The sequence below is a fragment of the Malaclemys terrapin genome, chromosome 1 (genome assembly GCF_027887155.1).
Source record: "Malaclemys terrapin pileata isolate rMalTer1 chromosome 1, rMalTer1.hap1, whole genome shotgun sequence".
Classification (NCBI taxonomy): Eukaryota; Metazoa; Chordata; order Testudines; family Emydidae; genus Malaclemys; species Malaclemys terrapin.
Window position 1 is genome coordinate 277632859 of NC_071505.1, and position 27658 is coordinate 277660516.

Here is a 27658-nt window from a genome sequence, read left to right on the forward strand (position 1 = left end):
CAGTGACTAAAGTTTCTGGTTTGATGTAAAATATAGCCTTATGTAAAGCACATTTCCTCATGGCTATGAGTTGACAAAGGCATGGATCATGATAACAAAGACAGCATTCAAAAGAAACAGTTACAATTTCATGGTAATAAAACCATTCCAGGATGCTAATGCTATAATACTAGCCAACCAGTGCTGGGGATCTAACACACTCCACAGAATGTGCCCCTGAGTAATGCATGGTGGGGAAAAATCTGAGGTCTTATATGGGCAACATAGCAAATTTTCTATTTGTTTAACAGTCTTGAATGGGAGCTGAAGGAAATGAGCAATCGAGTACAGTTTGAAAAAGTAGTTTCCTAGGATGAAAAACATAAATTCAAAGCAGGAGTTTATGTTGAAATGACTACAGGAAATGACATGTATAACATTGGGGAAGGGAGTAATTATGGCTGAACACCATTTTCTGTTTAATCTGAAAAACAAAAACTTACTAGAAGTCCTGTATTACATCTCAATTGCATCAACAGCTCACCAGAACAGAATCTCTTGAAAAAATTAAAATATAATTGGTTACGTTGTAGTGAAATTGAAGTTTTAAAACTTTAAGGGTCAAGAGTTGCAATCCTTGCACACCCAAAGGTAAGGGGATTTATTCTATTTCTGATCTTTCAATCGACTCCACATGGGTGGACCCATATGTAGGTCAGTGGGGCTCCACAAGAGTTCCCCTGTTCCCTCAGAGGATTTTTCAGGATCATGGCTTAAAAGGGTAAGAATTTGAGAAGAAAATGTATTAAAACCAATGACAGTTATTCAGAGAACAGGACTAACAAAGGAAAGAAGGGTCTAGGGAATATTTATTCCATAGTCCTCAACCCTTGTATAACAAGGTAATACAAATTATATCAATATTCATTATAAGGATGCATCCTACAGACTGACATTTTTATTTCTGCATAATCAATGCACATAAAATTTGACATAAATAGAACTATAATTTAGCGTAGTAATTAGAATCCATTAAATTTTCTATTGATTGTTTCCCATACATTTTTTATTCATTTTAATTAATGTAATACAAAATGAGATTCTGAGCCACAGTTAATTTGTTTTTGACCAGACTGGAGCTGTTGGTCAGGTGCCTTATTGCATTTTGTATAACTGGGGGGGGGGGAGAGAAGGAAGCAGTAACTAAAAATGAAGCCCCATTAAGAATTTTGATTGAGTACTTAGATCGTCTCATTTTCAGCATCAGATTATCAAAGAATGCAGATCATTTTTTTGTGTTAAAAGTTTGTATTTACTGAGCTTCTTTACAACTTTTCCTCTTTGATCATCCTGAAGCATTTGACATCAAGCAAAAATTTTAAAAGCAACTAGGATCCTAACTACCATTTTTAACATTGACTTAGTCACTTAGAGTTAGTTTTACAAAGTACTTAGGGACCTAGTCAGATGTTGAAAAGTTCCTAAGCAGTGCCTAACTCCTGTTGAAGATAACACTTTATAAAAACAAAGCCATGGAGGGTCACACCACTTCCCATCATCAGATTTGCGCACAAAAGGCAAATTGAAGTCCATTTTTAAAAGGATAAGAGCCCCCCCAATCACATCTGCAATTTGGAAGTAGCGGGTCCCCATTTAAAGTTAGTCACATATAACTTTTGCCCTTATCATAGGATTCTTAACCATGGAGATGAAATCTCTGCATTTAGTTTTTAAGAAGAGCTATCAAACTTCAGCATACCCATATCCCCAGGTATCTAAAACCATTTGTCTGTTTCCTTGATAGGTTCACCTTGAAACCACATAATAGTTCATACTATGCCATAAAAAAAAATCCTAGGGGTCTGCAGCAAAATGACCACATTAGTTATGTAAAGTAATATATCATCTATGAACAAGATCAATTTGTACGCACTCAAGCCTATTTTAATCCCACTAATGCCCAGGTTGTCCCTTATGGCTATTGCAAGTGTCTTAGTTGTTACCATGAATGGGGAGGAGGAGGGGCAGGGGAGATGGAAGTCATTCTTTCCTTGTCTGCTTTCTCAAAGTAAATGGTTCTGAAATAATATCATTTATCTTCAATGTTGCCTTTGGATTCTTTTACAAAGGCCATAGTCACTAACAAAAAAAAGCCTAGCTGCAGCGCTATTGCCTCTTTATGGCAAAAGGAATCTCTCAAATCACTTTGTCAAAAGCCTTCTCTTGAGCAGTGTTTCCCAAACTTGGGACGCCGCTTGTGTAGGGAAAGCCCCTGGCGGGCTGGGCTGGTTTGTTTACCTGCCGCGTCCACAGGTCCGGCTGATCGCGGCTCCCACTGGCCGCGGTTCGCTGCTCCAGGCCAGTGGGAGCTGCTGGAAGTGGCGGCCAGTACGTCCCTTGGCCCATGCCACTTCCTGCAGCCCCCATTGGCCTGGAGCAGCTTTCCCTACACAAGCAGTGTCCCAAATTTGGGAAACACTGTCTTAGAGGAGTGGTAGATACGCTGGAGGGTAGGGATAGGATACAGAGGGACCTAGACAAATTAGAGGATTAGGCCAAAAGAAACCTGATGAGGTTCAACAAGGACAAGTGCAGAGTCCTGCACTTAGGACGGAAGAATCCCATGCACTGTTACAGACTAGGGACTGAATGGCTAGGAAGCAGTTCTGCAGAAAAGGACCAAGGGGTTACAGTAGACGAGAAGCTGGATATGAGTCAACAGTGTGCCCTTGTTGCCAAGAAGGCTAACGGCATTTTGGGCTGTATAAGTAGGGGCAGAGCCAGCAGATCAAGGGACATGATCATTCCCCTCTATTCAACATTGGTGAGGCCTCATCTTGAGTACTGTGTCCAGTTTTGGGCCCCACACTACAAGAAGGATGTGGAAAAATTGGAAAGAGTCCAACAAAGGGCAACAAAAATGATTAGGGGGCTTATGAGGAGAGGCTGAGGGGACTGGGATTGTTTAGTCTGCAGAAGAGAAGAATGAGGGGGGATTTGATAGCTGCTTTCAACTACCTGAAAGGGTGTTCCAAAGAGGATGGATCTAGACTGTTCTCAGTGGTACCTGATGACAGAACAAGGAGTAATGGTCTCAAGTTGCAGCGAGGTTTAGGTTGGATGTTAGGAAAAACTTTTTCACTAGGAGGGTGGTAAAGCACTGCAATGGGTTACCTAGGGAGATGGTGGAATCTCCTTCCTTAGAGGTTTTTAAGGTCAGGCTTGTCAAAGCCCTGGCTGGGATGATTTAGTTGGGAATTGGTCCTGCTTTGAGCAGGGGTTTGGACTAGATGACCTCCTGAGGTCCCTTCCAATCCTGCTATTCTATGATTCTATGATTCTAGAGGATTGTGACTTGCAGTACACAAAGCTTCTGGGTCTTGGCCAGTGGCTTCAATGTAATTTGCATAGTGTTGGAGGGTGACTGTATAAGAAAAGGAGATTTAGGCTTTGATTTTCTAATATTGTTTTCTTTATGCCTTTCCAAACCTGTACATTTTCCTCCACTGTGTTCCACATTCCTCAGTTTCCTCCATTCCTGTAGGTCAGGGGTCGGCAACCTTTCAGAAGTGGTGTGCCGAGTCTTCATTTATTCACTCTAATTTAAGGTTTCACATGCCAGTAATACATTTTAACATTTTTCAAAATTCTCTTTCTATAAGTCTATAATATATAACTAAACTATTGTTGTATGTAAAGTAATTAAGATTTTTAAAATGTTTAAGAAGCTTAATTTAAAATTAAATTAAAATGCAGAGCCCCCCGGACAGGTGGCCAGGACCCAAGCAGTGTGAGTGCCGCTAAAAATCAGCTTGCGTGCTGTCTTCGGCATGCATGCCATAGGTTGCCTACCCCTGCTGTAGGTGCTGTGAGAGAATTTCACACCTGAAGACAGTCAGAATGTGCCTGTCTTTAAGTCACTCATCAGCATTGTGTTCCACCTAGAGAAAATGAGGGGTGTGTGGGCCATGCACCCATCTGGAGATGTTCCACTGTTGAACAGAATAAGGATAACTCCCCTGATCAGCAATTGACTCCCTATTTTGTCCATGTTTCATAAGTGAGTGAAGGAGAGGAATGAACTGATAGAGAACTACAGAATGGCTTCTGTGGGTTGTGGGACCAGAGGTTGCTGCTGGGAGGTCAGAAGATGCTAGCAAATGAGCAGGGGTAAAACTCTCAAAACTGTGGGACTCCTTGTTCAGCTGCTTTGGTGTTTGCATTAACTGGTGTTTGCAAATATTCATGTGAGCAAAATTTCATTCTCTAGAATACTTGTGTAAAGGAAGTTTTACATGCATATGTGTCCATATGCCAATACTTTTGTGAATGTATAGTTGCATGAGCATTCACACTGTAAGTGTTCATGTCAGTCTCTTGATAACTGTTTTTATAACTGTTGATAACTGTACACAAGTCATCCAGTTAGGGAGCACAAACAATGCAATATTCCTTAGGTGATCATTCACAAAATGCAATTATGAATAGCACCTACTTGAAGCAATAGTTGCAGCATGATCAGTCTTTAGCTGAAATATGTTAATATAAATCCTTTGTTGAATAAGTTTGAGTAATAAATATATTCATTTTTTTAAAAAACCTATTGATGTATAATTTTAATAGAAGATGGCTATACTGTTAGCTCTAAATAGTTTGTTCAGGGTTTTTTGGTTGAATGCCTTGAATTTCACTGACTGCTTTCTCGTTGTGTGATGTCATGACAGTTGGAAACAGCTGAGGTGTTCAAGCAGATAGTTTTCTAATTTAATTGTGAGAGGTCTGGTGTCAGCTCATTCTAGATGGAGGATCCTGCAACCTGGAATGCACCTCCCCACTTCCCTCTGCTAGAGCTCACTTTTCCAAGCCTTAATTATTTTACACATGAAGGGAAGAATTGTTTGAATTTGGGGTAATGATCAAAGGTTTTAGTCTTTAGATGTTAGTCCTATTTTGGAATTTGTTTAATATCTTTGCATATTTTTTGAACTTTTGATGGGTACATTTTAATTAATTCTAGTGAGGAGCAATTGTTTTAGTTCCCTGTTATATCAAGCCCTTATTGTTTTAAAAGAGAGGAAGGCGAGAAGGTCAGAAATTTACATTCCATGCTATGGCTAATGCATTTTGTTTTTTATAACAAAAGATAAAGTGGTGGGTTTTCCTTTAAATATAATTCTAGTGCTGTTTTATTTTACGATGCCAAGACAATTATTCAATAGTAGGTGATAGAATTAAGACTTGTAGATTTTTTTTCCTTAGTATGACAGTGAACACAAAACTTGGATGTGGAAAAACATGAAGTTATCTAATAGTGAAACTCTATTACTTTAAACAGCAAGATTAATATGCATTTTAATCTTTGCCTTATATTTTTTAATGTTTTGATCAGTACAGTAAAAGTAAAATCAAAGTGCTAGTTTCTTAGCATGCTTTTTCAGAAAGTACCTTAAATATTGTACTTTTGCATGTATTAATTTCCATAGTTTCCTATTTATTTCTTCCCCAATGACCTCTAATTTGTAATCTTTATAATTTAGGTAATGTTTTGTAGTGGTACTGTCATTAGGATGATGCAGCATTGCATGTTTTCTACGTATTGGTGTTTGAGATGTATAACTAAATCTAGAAGATATAGCATGAACTGTGAAATTATAACTAAAAATGGAATATAATTATTGAAATTATGACATTTTGGTTAATATCAAGTGTTGCATCAGATTTAATATCTGGCCTTTTTTATCTCAAAAACCTTTATGATCTAAAAAGTCCATGCTTGTATATTATAACTTGAGTTAAATTTACCCTGAAGTCCTCACATGTTAAGCCTTTTTTAAATTATAGCTGTGAACAAACATTCTAAAATTTGGAGGTTTGGGCCCCATTCCTGCAAATACTCATGTATGACAAGTTGTCCCATTGAAGCCAGTGAATCGAGGCCTTTGCAGTCATATAATAATCTCGGGTCTCAGTCCTGTACTACTGAAGCCAGTGGGAGCTTTGACATTGTGATATAGAGATCTTTAGTCCAATATATCAGAAATATTTTCTAGGTTTCCACTTCCTTCAGCCCTTTGTCAGGCCCAATCTTACTTTACTTCTCTTATCTAATTGAATCTATAATATTTTTATGAGATGTGTCACTGTATCTAAGTGATGAAACACTGACATCCACTGAAATCCTTGAGACACCTACCCATGGACACCAGCTTCCCCTTGTCTTTAGTAATTTCATAAATTGTGGCGTTTAAGTCATCACCATGAGCATTGCATAAGGGAGGCTGTGCCATTCATATTTCAAATCCTTGTGACTAATATTACTCTGAACTCTATCATTATATCAGGGAGGGATAGCTCAGTGGTTTGAGCATTGGCCTGCTAAACCCAGGGTTCTGAGTTTAATCCTTGAGGGGGCCACTTAGGGATCTGGGGCAAAATCAGTGCTTGGTCCTGCTAGTAAAGGCAGGGGTTTGGACTTCATGACCTTTCCAGGGGTCTTCATGGTCTGGGAGATAGAATATCTCCATATTTTATTATTATTATCTTTTGTTACTTATATGTGTAAATCTTCTGCCAGGTGGAATCAGCAGTAACCAGGGCTGGGTTCAATATTTAGGGGTTCCTTCTCAACAATACAACACATAGAACCAGCTCGAGCCCCCACCCAGTAACCTGGGAAAATTGCATACTGCCCCAGGTGCCTCTATGAGGCAATACTTTCCCTTTCACAAGCACAGAGTCTAAAGGTAGACTCTACGAGATTGGCGGGTAGTGATTGATCTATCGGGGATCAATTTATCGCATCTAGTGTAGATGCAATAAATCGATCCCCGATTGCTCTTTCGTTGACTCTGGAACTCCACCGCGGCAAGAGGCGGAAGCGGAGTCGACGGGGGAGCGGCGGCCAATGATCCCGCACCGCAAGGACACAAAGTTAGTGATTCTAAGTCGATCTAAGTTACATCGACTTCAGCTACGCTATTCTAGTAGCTGAAGTTATGTAACTTAGATCGATCCCCCCCTAGTGTAGACCAGGCCTGAGTGTAGGAAGTCGCCCAACATTGAATAGGGAACATGCTGTAAGCAGGATTCATAAACATAAAACCGTGAGTAGGACACCCACCCCAGAGTGTGTGGAGCAGTGTTTTCTGATTCATGTTCTTGAGTTCTGCAACCAAAATTTCCTTTACTGTGCCCCCCTCTGCTCCCTCACCACACCCCACTCACAGTGGTTGTCCTGGGTCAGTGAGGACCCAGGGTTCAGAGGTGCATATGTGCGAGTTCACCTCCCACCTGGGGCAGGGAGAAGGCATTGTGATTGGGCTGCCATCTGAGCACTTGCTGTGGCTGGCCGCCCCACCAACCACCATTCTGCTCCACAGGCTGCCCTGCCAGCTGCTGCTCTGCACACAGTCACCTTCTATCAACTGCTTTTATACTGTGACCTCTGTAGGTCAAGTCTCTTGAGGTTCCCCCCAACTCTTAGTGATTTTCAGTTGTCAGTGATTGTCAGCTACCAGCGGAGGAACTTAAGTGAGCCAGGCAGAAATGCCTTCCCAGCAACAAGTGATTTCAGCTTTAGTGAGCATTTAACAAAACAAAAGACTCCTAATGGAGCCTTACTTAGTTCTGTCTTTTAAACAGTGGGGAGCAGCAGGTTAAACCAAGCCTGGGGCTCTGAGATAGAGACCATCTCCTGGCATTGACACCTGTCCCCTGCTTATCTTCACTGGGTCTAGCATTCAATCCCCTGGCTTAGCTAGTTCCTTTCAGTTGAGGGTGACCCCTCAATCAGGACAGGCTAAGCAAAGTTCTGCTCCCCTTTGCTCATACAATAAAGATAACAGCATTGAAAACAACATTTCACAACCCCTGCATTCAGTACTAAAGTGATTTGTAACCCAAAACCAGCCAAAGTTGATCACTTTGGGCAACACAGCTCTGTCTGCTGGATTTCTAGGTGTGTTCTTGTAAATATATTCTGCTCCTGAAGGCTTTTCCCCTCCCCAGGTAGCTGTCAAAGGAGAACTCATTCAGACCCTGCTTACATATATTTAGAAAAATATTATTATTATTATTTTGAAAATCAGATTTTAATAATGCAAGATGCTTTAAAGGTTAAGATTGCATATAACTTAAAAGGTTTTCTTGAAGACTTAATAGTTCCATGGCATTAATTTCAGAGTTTGAAGACTGAGCATGAAAACAGTTAAAATATTACCTTCCATAAGCCCTCTTCTGTCCTCTATTCAGCCTGGCCTAAAAAATACCCACTCACTTTTTTGTTTTTGTTTTTTTAGTCTGAAAATTACATTTTGCCAACTTGAGGTTCTATAAGAGCCCGAAAGACTCTAAGCCAAACCACAAGCATTTGATTTGCCTGATAGACATATTTTAAGTATAGGAACAATTTTAAAAATTCCCGTTGTGTGACCTTGCTTCTGCACATCTGCAACCATCCAGCTCGGTACTACCTACAAATTGGCTGTTGATGTCCAATGGAGAGTTAACTCTGATTCCCATATGCCACCAAGGCAGGCTTCCGCAATAATAAATGTTGATGTTAAGGTTGTCATCTGACCATCATACAGCAGTTTAGTATTTATTTATTACTGACTTGTTTGCTAAAATCCCATTTGGCAATTGTTTTCTTATGTAGACACACATACAGGAAATAATCTGTATCTTAATGTGTATCTTAATCTCTTTTTCAGGCTGCTTGGAATTGAAAGAGGACACCATTGAAAACCTTCTGGCAGCTGCCTGCCTCCTTCAACTTCCACAAGTAGTAGAGGTTTGCTGCCATTTTCTAATGAAGCTTTTACATCCATCCAACTGTTTGGGAATACGAGCATTTGCTGATGCACAGGGGTGCACAGATCTTATGAAGGTGGCTCACAGCTACACCATGGTAAGGCAACTTCAATATATTTCAATTATACTAATGTGAGTCATATATATTATTTTCAAAGTATCTCACTAGCATTGGAGAAACAATTCTGTTGCCATTACTCTTATTGAATAGTGCCATACTCCACAAGTGATCCTACTAAAGACAGTGGGGCTGCTCATGGAGTGTGGTACTGAACTGGAATAATGTCATCAGAATCTCACCCTGAATGCTGAATGCAATTAACTGCTAAGACACTGTTCAGGATGTGCTGTAAATCACAGTAGCATACTGTTTTATTAGGTTCATGTTTATACTGTGAAAATGAATCTTAGGGCCTCAAAATATTTTTAATAAGGGTTTCTATTGTGCCTGATTTGGATATAGGGAAGCTTTATACTTGATATTGTTCAATGTATTTAAGAATGTCATTTAAAGTTCTGTATGATATAAAATCTGTAGTTGTTTTTTTAAATGATCATTTTAATTGTTAATGCACATGAGAGGGAAGAGAAAAGGCAAAACAAAATCTCTTCAATATTTTTTTTGCCTTTTCTCTTCTCTATCATGTGCATTAATGATTAAAATGATCATTTAGAAATGAGCTACTGATTCTATATCATACAGTACTTTAAATGGTACCCACTACAACCCACAGCTGATATCACATTAACATTATTAGAAATTAATCGGAATCAAAGTAGAAAAAATGCTTCCTACTAAAATACCAAAACCTATCTGTACTCATTTAATTCTGCATGGTTTGCTGCAATTAAGAACATCTGGCTCGTGAGATTAGGTTTACGTGGAGACCGGGTCACCTATCACCTCTAGAGAGATAATGGTCCCTTCTGGTCGAGATTGAAATTATTAGTGAAGTAATAGGAAAGTTTTTGATGCAGCTGCTTGGTTTCTCCAGCCAGTTCTTCATTTTAAAAAGCACACTTGTTTTATTGCATGATTATTAAGTACCATATAATAACACAGATGTTTTCAGACCACTATGCTGATGGCATTATATGCATGTGAATATTCATATACTATTACAGAAGTTTCAAAATATGTATTGAAACCTCTGTGACTTAGAATGTAAGTTCCACAGGTCAAGAACCTGGCACTTATTTAGTGCAGCTATTGGCCTTTGTAATAATGTACTGAATATATGAAAATGAAATTCATTTCATTATCTTTTTTTTTTTTTTTTTCATTACACTTGCTTGATTTGGTTTGATTTTTGGAGTTGCTTGTTACAGCAGAATTGATTACTCATATCTGATATATCTAATTTACTTCAGTGTTCATTTTGAACCTGTTTCTGAGATCTGAGTAGCTTATGCACAGCTGCTTGGAGACAGGGAACCTGATCTTCAAGCTGGTAAGCAAACATTGAATTTCATGCAATGGGAAAATTGCCCGAGCAAGGACTGTAGGCCAGCAAGAAACCAGTTGTAACTAATAAATTGGCCTTTATCTTAAATTACTTTGTCTAGGTGGTAAACTTTAGAAGTACATTTTGAAGGCCAGATTTTCAAAACCAAGACCCAAGTTGTATGTGTAATTGTAATTGCCTATGTAGCTACATTATCATAGCTGACTTTGCAATCATGATAAATATGCAACTGTGCACATACAAGTATGTGTATTTTTCTGTGTACATAAATGATCCTCTAACTCATGGAAATCTTTATCCTATAAATGTCTGATTACTTGATACATGAAACAGAAATTCACATTTATGCATCTTTGCAAAATCAGTTTTATTGTGAATAATAAGTAATTTGTAATCCTTTAGCTGTAGTGTTTTACATTACATTTTTACTTGTAAAAGTTTAACATTTTTGGCGAGCCAACCAAATTAATAATAATTCCTTATGAATGTTTCTGACTTCAAGGCTATAGAAAGGATGAATGAATGCATACTTTCAAGATTCAAGTGTGTTTACTTTTTATGAAACCAAAAGGTAATTTCAGACATGAAAAAAATTATGGAAATAGGTGAATTGACTTTTCTCTAGCTAATTTTCTTAATTACAAGACCTAAATAATTTCTCTTATGATCTACAGCACTGTCAGAATATCAAGCATAATGGAAACAGTGGGGAAAAAATCAGGGAAAAATTTGGAAAACACTGCAGACCTTCAAAGGCTTTTGAAAAGTTAAAGAACAGGGTTGTTTTTTTTATTATTTTTTAAACTTGTTTCCCCCACCCCCAAACTTCAGAAACATTGTACTTGTGACTGGATATTTATCACTAAAATTATTATATTATACCAACCCAATGAGTAGGGAATCAGAGCTGGCTACATGGACACTTAGAGAATATAGAACTGGTAATCCAAAGACAATATATTTTGTTAATGGGTCATAAATTTCAACCAGCCAAAGAATAACGGCAGAAAATGAAATGATTCCAAAATTTGTCTTCAAAAGATAATAGCAGTCTTCCACTGAGATAGAACCAAGAAATTCTCATTCTCAGTATCTTATATCTGTTAAACATTACATTCACCAAGTGATAACCTCCCTGTTGATCATTTCTGCTCTCATGTTTTCCCTATAGTGACATGATAGATTTTACTTTGTTTTTAAATTATGGGCTGCTGCACCTAAAGATTCATAATTTCATTACTAATTTAGGGCTCAGTCACTGAATGTTCAATTTTCATTATAATATATTTGTTATTATAACTGGGGGGGAAATGTCAATAAACTCTAGCTAATCAGTTTGTTTTTATAAGCTCCATTCTCCCCTACTGGACAACAGCTCAATAGGGGAAAGGAACTCTGTGAATTGACAGTCATTCCATTTTTCCCATTCTTCTGTCACAAAGATGGGAGTCACTGTCATGAAGGAAGATGGAATTTCAACCATTCTTCGACTATGAATTCTGAAGGAGCCACAGGAGCTGGGGTGCATTGGCATAGATGGCCCTTGTAGCCACCTTGACACTAAATCCCACCAACATTTCCCATACCATGGCAGCATGCCTTCTGTTGAAGACATGCTTCAAAGAACTTACGTGTACTGTATTGTTATGGGATACCCCTTAGGGTTGGTGTGGTTCCAAAGAAGAGAATGAAAAGCAGTGCACATCGATAAAATATAATGCTGTTTTTAACATTTGCTCCTAATGCTCAATGGTTTGGAAAAGGAGAATCTGAGGAACACAGCTGTCTCACTCATACTCTCCCTTCTTCCCCATGCCCCTTCTCTTTCAGCTACCATTGATCCCTTCTGGAGGGACTGCTGTGAAATGGGTAGTATCCCAAAGAGGCAGAAATCCCACTTTCACAGGCATAGGCTCCTCTCCATACATGGATACATTGGGCCATTTATGTTTTCTATTCTACTTGGTCTTCAGTGAGAAATTTGACTGTTACATGCTTGTAATGCAAAAGCCAAATGGGAGAGAACGTGGCGGGGGAGAAGGAAATGTTACCAAAAACATCTATGGGGGGAAATAAATAAGGGAAAAGATGCATAAAAGTTAGCAAAAATCAGGCAATCCAAAAACAAAAGCAGCATATAGATTTCAAATACAGCAAATTTCTAAATTGTTGTTAGTCTTATTGGAGAGAGAGCTCTGCCTAGGGCCTTTTTCTCTCCCCTCTTGCCCTTGGACAATGAGTCAAATATATATTTTCAGTATGAATAATATTTATTTTAATAAGAAGAACAGAAGTAAATTTTCGATGAGGAGCATTATGTGTGTGAACAAAATGGCTGCTGTCCCTTCAACACAATCAGAATTCTTAGTTATTTAAAGGTTAAGTGCACAGAAACCAAAGTTGTCCGTTTCATAGCTGTTTTCATCACGTGAGGTGCAGAACACTTTCAACTCCCATAGTATGAACTGGGAGTTGAAGTCACTCAACACTTTTCAAGAGGTTTACAGTACTTCATACAGTTGGGCTCTTTGGTCCTAATCCAGCAAAGGACCTAAACACATGCTTAATTTTAAGCAGATGAGTTGTCACAGTGAAGTCTATTTTCTATACACTGAACTTTTAATTTCCTAAGAATTCTGGCTATGTTGCAGGAACAACCAACATTTTGTTCTCACGCACCCTGCTCCTCACAGAGACTTTAATTTAATTCTTCCTTGTTGATCAGTGTCACAATCTAGAATAAGCAATTCAGTCTGTAAACACATGGCTTCTCTTTGTGCATAGAAAAGCCTAAATGGGGACTATTCTAGTGATTAAGCATGTGCTTAAATTAAGCATATGCTTAAATGGTGGACCTTAATTTTCATAACTACAAATGATCATTCAGGATATTATATTGATACATTTTCCTATTAAATCAGGAACAATATAGAAGCTCATCACTATATTTGATTCCAACCCTGCCCCTCAATGCCACACCTATCATTTTCCTATTTTGCATCAGAGATTTAATTTAAAAATGCTATAGTGAGGTTTCATGCTAATAATGTTTAATAGTAGAGCTGGTCAGAAATTTTCTCCTGCATCATTTTTCTCCCAGAAAATGCTGATTTATTGAAGTTGAAACATTCTGATGGGAGCATGACATTTTGTCAAAACTTTCAATGGAAATCAAGCAAGTTGGAAAATTTTCTGGTGTTTACCCATGTCATAACTATAAGGGGAAGGGTAACAGCTGTCCTGTGTACAGTACTATAAAATCCCTCCTGGCCAGAGACTCCAAAATCCTTTTCCCTGTAAAGGGTTAAGAAGCTCAGGTAACCTGGCTGGCATCTGACCTAAAGGACCAATAAGGGGATAAGATACTTTCAAATCTTGGGCGGGGGAAGGCTTTTGTTTGTGTTCTTTGTTTGGGAGTGTGTTCGTTCTCGGGACTGAGAGGGACCAGACATCAATCCAGGTTCTCCACATCTTTCTAAACAAGTCTCTCCTATTTCAAACTTGTAAGTAAATAGCCAGGCAAGGCATGTTAGTTTTCCTTTGTTTTTCTCAACTTTTAAATGTACCTTTTACTAGAGTGTTTATCTTTGTTTGCTGTACTTTGAACCTGAGACTAGAGGGGAGTCCTCTGAGCTCTTTAAGTTTGATTACCCTGTAAGGTTAATTTCCATACTGATTTTACAGAGATGATTTTTACTTTTTTTTCTTTAATTAAAAGCCTTCTTTTTAAGAACCTGATTGATTTTTCCTTGTTTTTAAGATCCAAGGGGTTTGGATCTTGATTCACCAGGAGTTGGTGGGAGGAAGGAGGGGGGATGGTTAATTTCTCCTTGTTTTAGATCCCAAGGGGATTAGATCTGTGTTCACCAGGAGTTGGTGGGAGGAAGGAGGGGGGATGGTTAATTTCTCCTTGTTTTAAGATCCAAGGGGTTTGGATCTGTACTCACCAGGGAGTTGGTGAAAGGTTTCTCAGGCTTCCCAGGGAGGGAAATGGTGGCAGCGGAACCAGAGCTAAGCTGGTAGTTAAGCTTAGAAGTTTTCATGCAGGCCCCTACATTTGTACCCTAAAGTTCAAAGTGGGGATCCAGCCTTGACAACCCAGCTTCCTTGAACATCTACCCAGCCTCTCAGAAGCCCACCTAGTGGGCTTCCTGGGAGCCTGGGGAGCATATTTCATTTCAGAAACACTGAAACATGCCAGCTGCAGGAATGTGCTTGTGTTCACAAAATGAAATACTGTGGCATTTCTTTCGAGTGGAAATTGCTGGAATTTTGTGGAAAAAATGTTGTCTCAAACCAGGAAGAAAAGCCAAAAAAGTCAAAATTTTCAAAAGTGAGTTATTAAGCACTTTGGGAGCAGATTTTCAAATGTAGGTACCTAAAAGATGCCCAGGAATGGGAGTTCACAAGATGGCTAGGCAGCTTTGTTAGGCATTTTTGGTTTGGTTGGTGGGTATTTTGGGTTTTGGTTTTTGTGTTTGTGTGTGTGTGTTTGTTTGTGTTTTTTTTTTTTTTCTGGGGGATGCATAAAAGTTACTTGCTTATTTCAAGATAGTGTGGTATGGTCAAACAGTATGGTGAAGGGATGAGCTAAGGTTGTTTCCTGCTCTTCTGAATATGAAATGAATTGTTGTAGTGTAAATTACTTTGGTCAAAATTCAGTCCTGACTTCAACAAATGAACTCACTTTCTGTTTGTACTCAGATTAATATTTTGAAACATGATTTTGAAATGGTTTCTTTTAACTACAGAAAGTAGTGTAGGTTAAATAGTATGCCTGGAATACTAGGAAATCTATCTTTAAATACCCATTTTTTCACAACAGGGACTCTTCCCTTATCCCCATTTACCCCTGTTTCCAACTGTTCCTTCCAAACTGCAAAATAAATATCAGAAAGGAAGAGGTTAACAATCAGTGTGGTTTTTTGTTTGTTTGTTTGGGGTTTTTTTTTTGCTTTACACACATACACACACACACATACACACTGAATGTCCTTCACGCAAGATTCCTGGTTATATTACAGTCCTGACTGGAGCTTTTGCCTGCAGCATGGTTTTTACAGTCCATATCAATCTGATCAATCACTCTTGTAGACTTAAAATATTCAACATTTTTAAAATCTCAAACTAGAGTAACAGTAAACTGTTCCTTCTCTAATAAACATTTGATTAATTCCTTAATTATTTCTTGCATAGACTTTTGCAATAGCTTTCTTGGTGGACTCTCTCTTTTCAGAAAGACCATCTGATTGTATTTTTCTTCTACAACCACTGGCATGTAGTGGTGTAGTGGTTTAAAAAAAGGGGTAAACTCACCTAAACTAAACTCCATATTCCCCAAATGAAAAGTGGCTAAACTGGTTACCCGAATTTACCCTCAACCACAGTACTGCTGGCATATTGTGTAATGGGAGTGTACTTGTGCACATATAAGGTGGTGGATGGTGTGGGGAGCAAAAGCAGGGGTGCTTCTGTCATCATTATAGTAACTTGTGCATTCTTCTCTTGCCTATTCAACATAGTTTTTGAGAATTTCTAAATGTGGATATCTCAACAGAATGTTTGCATCTCATTGCATATTGCATGTCTAATCCTAAATACCATGATCACCATGATCGTACTGTGATGTTTTGAGGATCAACCCAGACCAGTAAGGGGTTTTGTCATCACCTACCCTTTAACCTTAAGTGCCTTAAATGCTCTGCTGCTGTGGCTCACGGCCTGGACCCCAAACAGCCACCAGACAAACATGCAGTGCTTGAATTTCTGTGTGCTGTGCACCCTGGTTCAGCAGTCTGTCTCTGGTAGCTTGCCACAACACAACAGCATCCTGGTCTCCATCAGCCTTGGTTACTACTAGCAGGGGAACCCAACACACCCCCAGTCCCAAATTTCCCCTACACCATCTGCCCTGAAGTGTCCAGCCCTCTCCTGAAGCACTCAGGGATCAATAAGGTTCATTACTTTTTTAAGGAGACAAAAGCACAGCTTATTACTTTTATAATTAACAATTGCTTCAATTCAAACACAGTACTGTATTGGTTTAGATTAAAAGTAAAACAAGTTTATTGACAAGAAGATAGAGTTGTTCAGTAAATTCAAGTACAAGGGATAACTTCAAAAATGGTTAGAAGTGAATAAAAGTAAAATATGTTTTCTGGTGGCTGAGACTTAACTCAACAATCTACAGTCTTGATTCAGGGTAGATTTCTTACCAATCTTTCTTCTTTCCAGCAATGCTGACTTTCTCTAAGTCAGGACCTTTCACAGAAGTACAAGGTGCTGGTTTCCCTTTCCTAGGTAAAAGATGCCAAAATGGTGTTCTCTTTCCCCTTGTGACGGTCCATGCCCCTAGGGTCAAGGCAGCGTGGGCTATCAGTCACAGTCTAAGAGCCACTCTTCGGTGTGGGACAGCGCAGCCTAGAGGACGGAGTCTATAAAGTCGGGGCACCCAGTAAGGGGTGTGGCGGCCCCAGTAGGGGGGCCTGGGCCTACCCGACTCCACCGGGCTCCAACCCAGGGCCCTAACAGTGGCATAATGGCTTGCCACTGAGCGGGGGGTCCTAACAAAACACGCTGAGGTTTCCTGGGTGGGAGGTACCACTCTGTCACCTTCCCTGGGTCACTTCTTACCAGAGTCTGTGTTGGGGTCTCCCATGAGATGTCGGGTTCTCTGTGGTCAATGGGGTTGGTTGCCTCCGATGGCTCCTCCAGTCACCGGGGTGCAGGCTGGCCCAGGGTGGCTCTGATTTTTGGCGCTATCAGGAGCTGTGCTTGGCCCTCCACAGGAGCTTCCCAGGCAGGTCCTTCCCCTGCGGCCTCCAGAGCATTTGGATCATGCCCAGTCTCGCCAGGGAGGCACGACTTCTGCTGTCAATTATATGGGCTTAATCCTGTCTGGGCTAGTGCGGGGTAAGCAGACCCTGTCACACCCCTTATATCTCTTAGAATTCATTGACCCAGTATCAAGAGGCAGGATGACCTCTTTATCTTTCCCCTTCCTGTGGACTTCCCATCTGCTGCATATGTAAATGGGGCATCCATTGTTTTGATTCCATAATGCTCACTTTATATTTGAGATGGGTAGAGAGTTCCTTTCCTTCCTGTCTGGGGGGAAGCCTGTTTCTCCCTGTGTTTGGTCACAGACTTTAAAGCATGGTAGCAGTGAGTATCATAATTCCTCATATGACGTCAATGTGTACATTTTACAATGATATTTATCACCTTGTGTCACAGGCTTTTATAAAAGATGTCACCCTTTTATAATATATTAATAGTACATACAATAAACTCCCTTACTTGCTAGGTTGATGGTTTTATTACCTTTTATGTAAATGTACCTTCATTGTGTCTGCTTGACAACCAGGTTTTTCAGACAAGCACATATGCATTTTTTTTTCTAAGGCAGACTGGGCTTATTCATGTTTTGCCAAACAAATTTTAAGACAGTAATTCTAGCACATATCTGTAACACTTTGTGCACAGCCCATACATACAGCACACAAGAATATTAATGATCAGTGAGTTATTAGTTTTCCAATGATAAATTACATGCCACCTTTTTGGGTATATATCATGACAACAGTGTGTTTAAGTGTATTGAGTATATCAAACCTGACAAGAGTTGCTGACATAGCATAATGAACCACCAATGGGCCTCTGTATCACACATACCCCATAACTTGCTTTCATCTTTTCATGCCTATGGACTCAAAGTCCAGTCGTCATTGGAAGGATGATTTATCTATTCTACATCCCCTTTGGCTAGACTTTCCTCTTTCCTCATTAGACTGCCAGCACTCATCTCTGTTCTTACCATTTTACCCCTCAAATCTTTGAACACACACCATATAGCTTACTTTAGAGACATCTGGGACAGCTTTAGTTTGTGCTTCACTTATGTGTGTTTGACAGCTAAATTCTGAGAAGGGTTATAAGATGCTGTACTTTTCAGTCAGACTATGGCTTCTTGGAATACCACCCCCCATTTATGGATGAATCTCATTTGAACATCCCTAGTATTTTGGGATCCATACCGCACAGCATGCAGGGACAATGTATTGTGAAAGTGCTGCCTTTTTTGTATGTTTTGTGTTGCTCTGTTTTTTTGTGGGTTTTTTTCTAGGCTGGGTCTCCTTACACTATTCTTCATGCAGCAGATGGGATGACAAGTCCTTACATTTAAAGTTTGATGTGACTTCTATTAGTAGTATGTTAGTAGTAACACATTTGTATTTTAAAGCATGCAGGGACTCTCCGGATGTTCTTACTGGCTGTCAGTAATGTGTTTACAAAATAAATTATTGTACACTGTGTACTGTAGATAGCAGGTATAGAACTGCAAGGTGCCTGTTGAAACTTTATGGCATCTTGCACAAAATGAGCCAACTGTAATAGTATTTTTCTTTGTATAGAATAGATAGTCCATCATAGAAGACTTGAGGCACTCTTAGCAGCAGCAGAACTCATCCCATTCACTTTATTATGTATTGTATTGTTGTTTTTAAAATGCCTATTTAAACTTTCCTCCAGCCAACTAGAAACTAACAACATAATAAATCCTACAATTCTAGCAATTGTGAAAACAAATTAATCCTCTCAAATAGTGACAGATAATGTTTCCTAGAATATAACTCACATTGCTGAACCAGAGTTTGTCTAAATATGTAATATATTGTGTTTTCCAAACTTTGCACACAATAAAGAGAATTCTTCTTTTTGTATAAAGTAGAGTTTAAAAAGGTAACTTTTTATTTATCATTTTCTTTAGCACATACTGTACAATATGGAAAACAGAAGCCTTCATTTTTTTTACTTAGAAAGAACATTCTGCTGCCCAAAATATGTTGGTTGCTGGGTAAGCACCCCAATTTAGGGTCTTTTCCAGTCTTACAAGTGCATCCCATTCAGATGGCTGGCTCATGCCTCCACTTGTCTTGGTGTTGAGAACCTGCAGCTCCCCAACTGAGTCTCCAGGTTACACCTCTCGGTCACCAACCGTGATACCTAGAAAACCCAATAGGCTAGGCACGTAGATGAGTTTCCCTTCCACAGCCTTTATGACACTAGAAGACCATCTTGACATTGGCATGATCTCTGTGTTGGTTATAACAGATTTATGGCTAGAGTATGCAAGTCAGTGAAGTATAAAGCAACCATAGCCACCAAGAGGCTCTAGCTGTTCAAGTTAGACCTCTACAGACACTTTCAGGGGTTGGGGGGTGGGTATGATCTAAGATTACAGAATTTATAAAGAAGAGCAGGAATAACTTTGAGTTTACAGAAAAAGAAGTTAAAACTAAGAACTTCAGTATGATGGGGTTTATGAGAACTTTAAAAAACAGACAGGACAGAAAGGTTTTTTGAGAAGTGACTCTCTGGCAATGCTCCTACTAATACAGCCCAGTATACTGTTGACCTTCTTGGCAACAAGGGCACACTGCTGACTCATAATCAGTTTCTCATCCACTGTAATCCCCAGGTCCTTTTCTGCAGAACTGCTGCTTAGCCAGTCGTTCCCCAGCCTGTAGCAGTGCATGGGATTCTTCCTCCCTAAGTGCAGAACTCTGCACTTGTCCTTGTTGAACCTCATCAGATTTCTTTTGGCCCAATCCTCCAATTTGTCTAGGTCACTCTGGACCCTATCCCTACCCTCCGGCAAATCTACCTTTCCCCCAATTTAGTGTCATCCGCAAACTTGCTGAAAGTGCAATCCATCCCATCATCCAGATCATTAATAAAGATGTTGTACATAACCAGGCCCAGGGCAGACCCATTGGGCACTCCACTTTATACCAGCTGCCAACTAGACATCGAGTCATTGACCATTACCTGTTGAGCCCGATGATCTAGCCAGCTTTCTATCCACCTTATAGTCCATTCATCCAATCCATACTTTTTTTATCTTGCTGGCAAGAATACTGTGGGAGATCATATCAAAAGCTTTGCTAAAGTCAAGATATATCATGTCCACCACTCTCCCCATATCCACAGAGCCAGTTATCTCACATTAGAAGGCAATCATGCTGATCGGGCATGACTTGCCCTTGGTGAATCCATGTTGACTGTTCGTGATCACCTTCCTCTCCTCCAAGTGCTTCAAAATGGATTCCTTGAGGACCTGATCCATGATTTTTCCAGAGACTGAGGTGAGTCTGACTAGTCTGTATTTCCCTGGATTCTCCTTCTTCCCTTTTTAAAAGATGGGCACTATATTTGCCTTTTTCCAATCATCCGGGACCTCCCCTGATCACCATGAGTTTTCAAAGATAATGGCCAAAGGCTCTGCAATTACATCAACCAACTCCCTCAGCACCCTAGGATGCATTAGATCCAGCCCCATGGACTTGTGCATGTCCAGCTTTTCTAAATAGTCCTTAACCTGTTCTTTCTCCACTCAGGGCTGCTCACTTCCTCCCCATACGGTGCTGCCCAGTGCAGCAGTCTGGGAGCTGACCTTGTCTGTGAAGACCGAGGCAAAAAAAGCATTGAGTACTTCAGCTTTTTCCACATCATCTGTCATCTCCCCCATTCAGTAATGGTCCCACACTTTCCCTGACCTTCTTCGTGTTGCTAACATATCTGTAGAAACCTTCTTGTTACCCTTCACATCCCTTGCTAGCTGCAACTCCAATTGTGCTTTTGCCTTCCTGATTACACCCCAGCACTCTCAGGCAATATTTTTATACTCCTCCCTAGTCATCTTTCCAAGTTTCAACTTCTTGTAAGCTTCCTTTTTTGTATTTAAGCTCACCAAAGATTTCTCTTCATAATGTTGCTCCTGACCTGAACTGGTTTTAAGCAGTTTTTATGGTGATGAAAGAGCATGTCACGTGATAAGCACAACTCTGTTGTTGAATCTCAGAAATTCTTAGCCGTGGCTTCTGATATCTCCAAATAACAATTGCTCATGAGGAATACATAATAAAGCTTTTGAGAGTCACTTCTTAAGAAACCTTTCTGTCCTGTCTGTTTTTTAAAGTTCTCATAAAGCCCATCATGCTGAAGTTCTTAGTTTTAACTTCTTTTTTCTGTAAACTCAAAGTTATTCCTGCTCTTCTTTATAAATTCTGTAATCTTAGATCATACCCACCCCCAGCCCCTGAAAGTGTCTGTAGAGGTCTAACTTGGACAGCTAGAGCCTCTTGGTGGCTATGGTTGCTTTATACTTCACTGGCTTGCATACTCTAGCCATAAATCTGTTATAACCAACACAGAGATCATGCCAATTTCAAGATGGTCTTCTAGTGTCATAAAGATGACATACGGGCTCTTATGCCAAGGATCATCCCTATTGCCAGTGCAGCCAGATGTAAGAGGATGGTGCCAAAACCCTTCATGAACTATACTGGTTTCTTTATTGTCCTTCTGTGGCTGTTGCAGCCCTGTGTTATAAAGCAAACCTTTGGTCATTCTGTACTGTGTTAGAGCAGCCTAATCTGCACAGAGCAGCAGCAGGATCAGGGGTGTGCAAAGGGGAGCTTTAAGCCATTTTGTGCTCTGTGACATATGGATACAACAAAAATTCTGTTCTCCTGTCTCCAAAAGTTTGATTTTTCCCTCTTATTGTCCCTCCTTCCTCTCTGTCAGTCTCTTCGAGGGACTAAAGTTTGATTCATCATCTCATTACCCTGAGACTGTCTTTCTGGCTAGGACCATTTGACACCTACACTGATGAGCTGATAGCAGAAATAAAATCCCTTCATTTCCCTGGCTGAGTTTGGATTTTGAAAGTTGCTATTTTGACATTGAAGGTTTCTTTTTAGGCATCTTCTCTTACCCCAGGCATCGATAGGACAAAGAGAATGGAACAGTAGTGAAAATCCCCCAAAGAAACCAGGGTAAGCAAAACAAAGAAAACTAGCCACACAAAGAAGGAGAAACAAAAACACCCCCAGAGCCTCCCCCATATGTTCGGATTCAAACATGTCCCATGTGACATACCTCCAAGTGTGATTGTCTTAGTATTTGCTATATTATAGCTATTGAAGCCCATGGGGAAAATATACAAAAGTATAAAGGAGTGAAAAATAGTGCAATTATAGACCATACTCTCAAAATGCTGTAGTTTTCTAGATAATCTAATTTTCAAAAACAAAATCTAACCATTATAGCACACTTTGTAGGTAATCAAGCTTAGGTAGGTAAGTAGACACAGTACTTTCCTGTCGATTTATTATAATATTCTCTTAATGTAAGTGCAGTACCAAAGACAACAGTGAAGTTGTTTCTTTGTACTGTTCGGATTAACAGATTCCTCTGAATCTTCTTCTGATATCTTTCTTTCAACTCATAAAGAGAAGGTCATTTCTCACACTTAGATGATTTGAAGATGCTTGTTTGAAATGAATTATTACTGCTAACACTTACCAAATCATATGCTTTCTCTGATACTCTAGAGATAATATAATGTATTTATATTATAGTACCACTCCATCAAGGCACAGTAGGAGAAAAGTAAAAGTAAAAACATTTAAGAACCAGCATATGGACAACAAGTCAATTAATAGGCAATGGAGAAGACAACTGCTGATAGTAAACTGCTGTGAAACCTACAGGAAAATAGTTAAGCAAATAGTCCACAGAGAATTAATCAGCAGTCTGATGTCTGATTTATCTTCAGGAACCTCCATTTTATTGCTTAGACTCCACTAAATAGATTAATATGGTAGAAAATGGGACTGAATTACTCCTGGGAAAATACATCAGGGATATCACTCTAATATGAGCCTTAGTGTTTTTTATGCTGCACACAGAAATGTGCAGTTTCTGTGGCTCTGATGTAGTAGAAAAGGCTGTTCCAGAAATGTGAGTAGCCAGTAGCTCACCGTGCTAATACTCCTATTTGCTCCATAGGAATGAAAGAACAACCATATTGGTCAGACCAGTGGTCCATCTAGCTCAGTATCCTATCTTCTGCTTGCACTGAGAGCTGTCTCAAGCAGTGTGGGAGGATAACTCCTTACTCATCTCACCCCTAGACATATCACTACTTTTTGCTGATAAGGGTGTAGTGGTTTCCTCTCCCCTCTCAGCTGTTTCTTCCTTCTGAGAGTTTACCTTTGCGACCTTGTGGACAGATTCCCTTTTGTTACAGGTCAAAATATTAACAGCTTTGAGCAGTTATATTATGTCATTTCCAACCAAAATTCTTAGAAAAAGACATGCAAAATTCCCTTTAAACCTTCCCACTCTAATTCAATGTAAGCTAAAGGTACTGTGGTTTTAAATTTCCGCACTGCAAGTTTTACCTTCTCCCCTGGGAGCATATCACTCTCCCTAGTTGCATCTCTTCTGACTAGAAAATATGTGCTCCAGTGTCTCTCAACTCCTAACAGCCTCTACAATTTACCTTGGCTTCTTTAATAAACTCTTTGGCAACCTCTCAGGAGATCAGACTTGACAAAATTAATCAGAATTCCCTCGGCTGCTACTGAAGTTTCTGACTCAATGTTAGCTGGAGAGATTGGGGAGTGTATTTGGATCCCCCATACCTGGGCAATTGCTTTTTCATGTGTTCAAGGGACACACGTAAGTAACACTTTATTGGGCCTTCATCTTGGGGGCTCGGGTCCGATAATCAGAGTTACTAGGAGTTGACCGATATTGGGGTGCTTTGGGCTTCATTACTGCTTCTCTTTCCCAGGAACAAGCTGAGGACTGCCATTTACTACAGGCTTTTGCTCTTCCCTTTGGAATCTGCATTCTATGAAGGGTCTTACCAGTAAGTATGAGTTAGAGCCCTGGCTGCCTCTTCAGCAGAAGCTAAGGATTTCTCCCACACAGTTGCTCTCACCTCAGCTGAGCAGACTTAAAGAACTGCTCCTGAGCAATTCGCTCTACCAACTTGTTATCATTTTCTGTCCATGTCCTCAATTTGTTGAAATAATCCATTTTATGAACACAGTCCTTGCAACTTACTTTTCCAGCTTTTCCGAGACTTCTAAATTTTAAGTGACATGCTTCTGGTATAATTTGAAACCATCTAAACACAGACCCTTTAAAAAACTTCATGGCCTTATTTACATCCATATCATTAAACACTTACAAAGCTTTACCAGTCAGTTTGGAGAGTAAGACAGTCATTCTCTGGTCATTAGGGATTTTATACACACTGGATACCCTTTCAAAGATGGTCAAATATTCTTCTGTGCAATCAGTCTCCCTATAACTGAGACAGTTTGTCCCAGCTATGTGATCCCTGGTGAGGGGTACCTGTGGATTGAGGGATCTGCCCTGGCATTTCCAGTCTTTTAAGTTTGTACTCACTATCTTTCTCTCAATCTTGGGCTGCTGCTTCCCTTTCCTTCTCTCATTTTTTGGCTGCTGCTTCCAACTTACATTCCTCTGCTTTCTGCTTTCAGGTCTGAGGAAGAGCTCTGTGTAGTTTGAATGCTTGTCTCTCTCACCACCAGAAGTTTGTCCAATAAACCTTAATGATAACAGTTCTTAGGGCATCCTGGAATGTGAGTGTTGTGACAGGTTGGACCTCACACACACACTTCTAGTATGTCACCTGATGTACTGGGATTTCACTGAGTCTCTCCTGCTCAACCACCCTGGGTTCCCTCTCCCTGCTTTGCTGAATTAGGGTCTCTGGCCTCTTGCAGCACACACAGACACAGGTAGGGCCACACCCCACTGCAGACACAGACTGAAGTCAGCTCTGTGTAAGAGGACTCCCTCAGCACTCATGTGCATACCCTTTCGGGAAATAAACCCAAAATAATATTGTCTTGCACTGTATATAAAAATCTGCACAGTGCAAGCTCATAAAAATCTGCCCTCTTCCTCAATGTAAAGAGAAATCTGCCCTCTTCCTCAATGTAAAGAGACACCCCCATCCCCCCCCGGGGTTAGAAATTACATAAATTGTGCACTCACATACACAGGATTTTGGGGGGGCATTCTGCCTTCTTGAGGCAATACAAGTGCACTGCTTTTTGCCTGAGGTTGCGCTGAATTGGTGTGCTTGAGCCCAAGATGTTCAAACTTATCAGGAATAGTGTTCTTCAAACATTACCTATTGTGAGGAGTAATTACTAAGAGAACTAACCTGCTTCTGCTCAATGGAAGTTCATGCGTAAGTCAGAGTGGCAGAATTAGACCATTGCAGCATCAGTTGTTCAAGTCTGTTCAAATGATAAACAAAATCATCCTAGAGACTGACTTTATCCTTTCAGAGAAATCAATGTTAACAACGAAAGTGAAACCCCCAAAATACTAGAACCCACAAAATTAGCCTCTAGAATCATATCCTTTACACAGAATCTTTGTTAAACAATTAATAAAATATTTTCATTAAATAATTCAGAGGAAGTTTGATGAAATACAAACACAGAGATGACATAATTTTGACCTTTTAATTCATACCTTAGTTTTCAGTCATGCATTATTGTTTGAAAAAAATCAATGTTTACTTCTGGAATAAATTTGAAATTGCACAAATCAACAGAAGGCTCAAACTAACTTGGAACAGAGATGGATGAAATGTAGTCTACCATGTGTGATACTAACTGAAGTCCCAGGTGACATGAAGAGCTGTGGAATGTCATTTCTGCTTGACCCTTGGTTCCTCTAGATCCATACAAAGAAAAGAGACACATCTGGGGAGAAAGTGAATTTGTTCCACAGATACATAACGCTGACCACCCCTGAACAGTCCACAGGTTTTGACAGATTGAGGTGTCTCTTATTAAAGCACAGAACTTAAAAAGACTGAGAACAACCAGTGCAGAGTTTGGTGACATTTTTCAGACAAGTTCTTATATGCCAAAAAATGAAGATTTGGCTCAGATGAAAAATTTTGTGAATTTGTGTAATTTGCTGAATTTTTTTCAATCAATACAAAAACCTAAATAAAACACCCTGGAATGTTTTGTTTTGATATTTTGTAACCAAACTCTTTTGATAGCTTTATTTGAAACAACTTTGTTTCAAATTTAATTTTAATTTTTACAATGATTTAAAAACCCAAACCAAACATTTCATTTGATCTGATTTTTTTCAGCTCTTCAAAGAAGTCAAAAGTAAAATTTGTTTTAAAATCTGTTATTCATATAGTTCAGCTCTATAGTCACACTTTGTTGGAAAAGACGTGTTAATGGTATTTAAGCCAATGCTGACTGAGCTTTAGGCCTGCAAGGGAGCCATCAAGGACATGTTGTTATAATTAGGTCTATAAATTTGCCCTACTTGTAAGCTCTTTTGTAAAAAGCATAGAACATGGTAAGATGTTACAATAACCTGTAATAAGAAACATTGATGGAAAGTAGGTCAAGTTGCTTTCAATAATGAATGTTATAAACAGGAGCAAGAGAACCAGAGAGAGGAACTAAATTAGTCCAAACAAAAAAAGGCCATGATGATACAAATTAGGGACTATTTTCAAGTCATGCATGGTAAAAACAGAAGATGTGGAACCAGAAATTAATGAACTAAATTTGGGGTTTCATATATTAGGCCTAATTAGTGGAGAAACTATTGACAAACTATTCCAATCACTCCCTTTTTGGATCCTTGAAGAAAGTGACTTGGTGGGGAAAAGAAGAAGATGTATTTTTTATAAAAGGTTAAAATATTTTTACTGGTGTGTTTGCCATGGTGATAAGCAGGCTGAAGTCACTATACCAAACTGTGATCGGAGGTTGTTGCAGTGGCCTCTTGTCTAATGGGGGCCATAGGTGCTGACTTTTGGTTTTGCCGGTGGTGCCCTTCCTAGGCCCGACCCCCGCTCCACCCCTTCCCCTGCCTGCCCACTGCTCACTCCTCTCCACCCCCTCCTCCGAACACCTCTGCCAGGTGGTTCATTTGTGGGGGAGGCTATTTTCAGCATATTTATACACTTCTTTCACATTCTAGTTATTGAATGTGACTATCATTGGTATTTTAACAATTTAATCATTAAAATAGTAAAGAACTACCTAATTACATCATCATGAATTACAGTACATTAAAATCATTGCACACACAAGCTGTCTTCAATAACATCCTGGCCCTATAATTATAGTACAAACAAATTAAAAAAACAAAACAAAACAAAAAAACTTTAGTCCCTTCCACAGTCTCGCACCCCAGGCCCACCCTACTCCTTACCTCTTGACCACAGCACCCTCCTGACTACAGCACCCACCCGTAAGGCCAGCCCTGTGTTCCCCTTATTTCCAAACTCCACTGTCTTCATGGATATGTACCCATGCCAAAATTAAATCTCCCAGGCTCAGAATGGAGTAAGATCTAAACAACAGGCTACTAATATCAAGATTTACACTCCACCTCTAGTGGCCAAGATTCATGCTCTCTGTATTTTAGGATGCACCCAACATGGCCATAATGACAGGATTCACATTAGAGAAAAAAGGTGGGTGAGGTAATATCTTTTATTGGACTAGCTTCTGTTGGTG

General features: G+C 39.6%; 1 protein-coding gene across 2 annotated transcripts in view; it reads left to right on the plus strand.

The window, feature by feature from the left end:
- Positions 1-27658, plus strand: part of KLHL1 (kelch like family member 1) — a 400838-nt gene that overhangs the window by 171092 nt on the left and 202088 nt on the right. For both annotated transcript variants that reach the window (XM_054013522.1, XM_054013532.1), the window contains one exon: positions 8691-8887. In XM_054013522.1, the coding sequence (XP_053869497.1) occupies positions 8691-8887 (197 nt within the window). The remainder of the gene's footprint in view (positions 1-8690; positions 8888-27658) is intronic.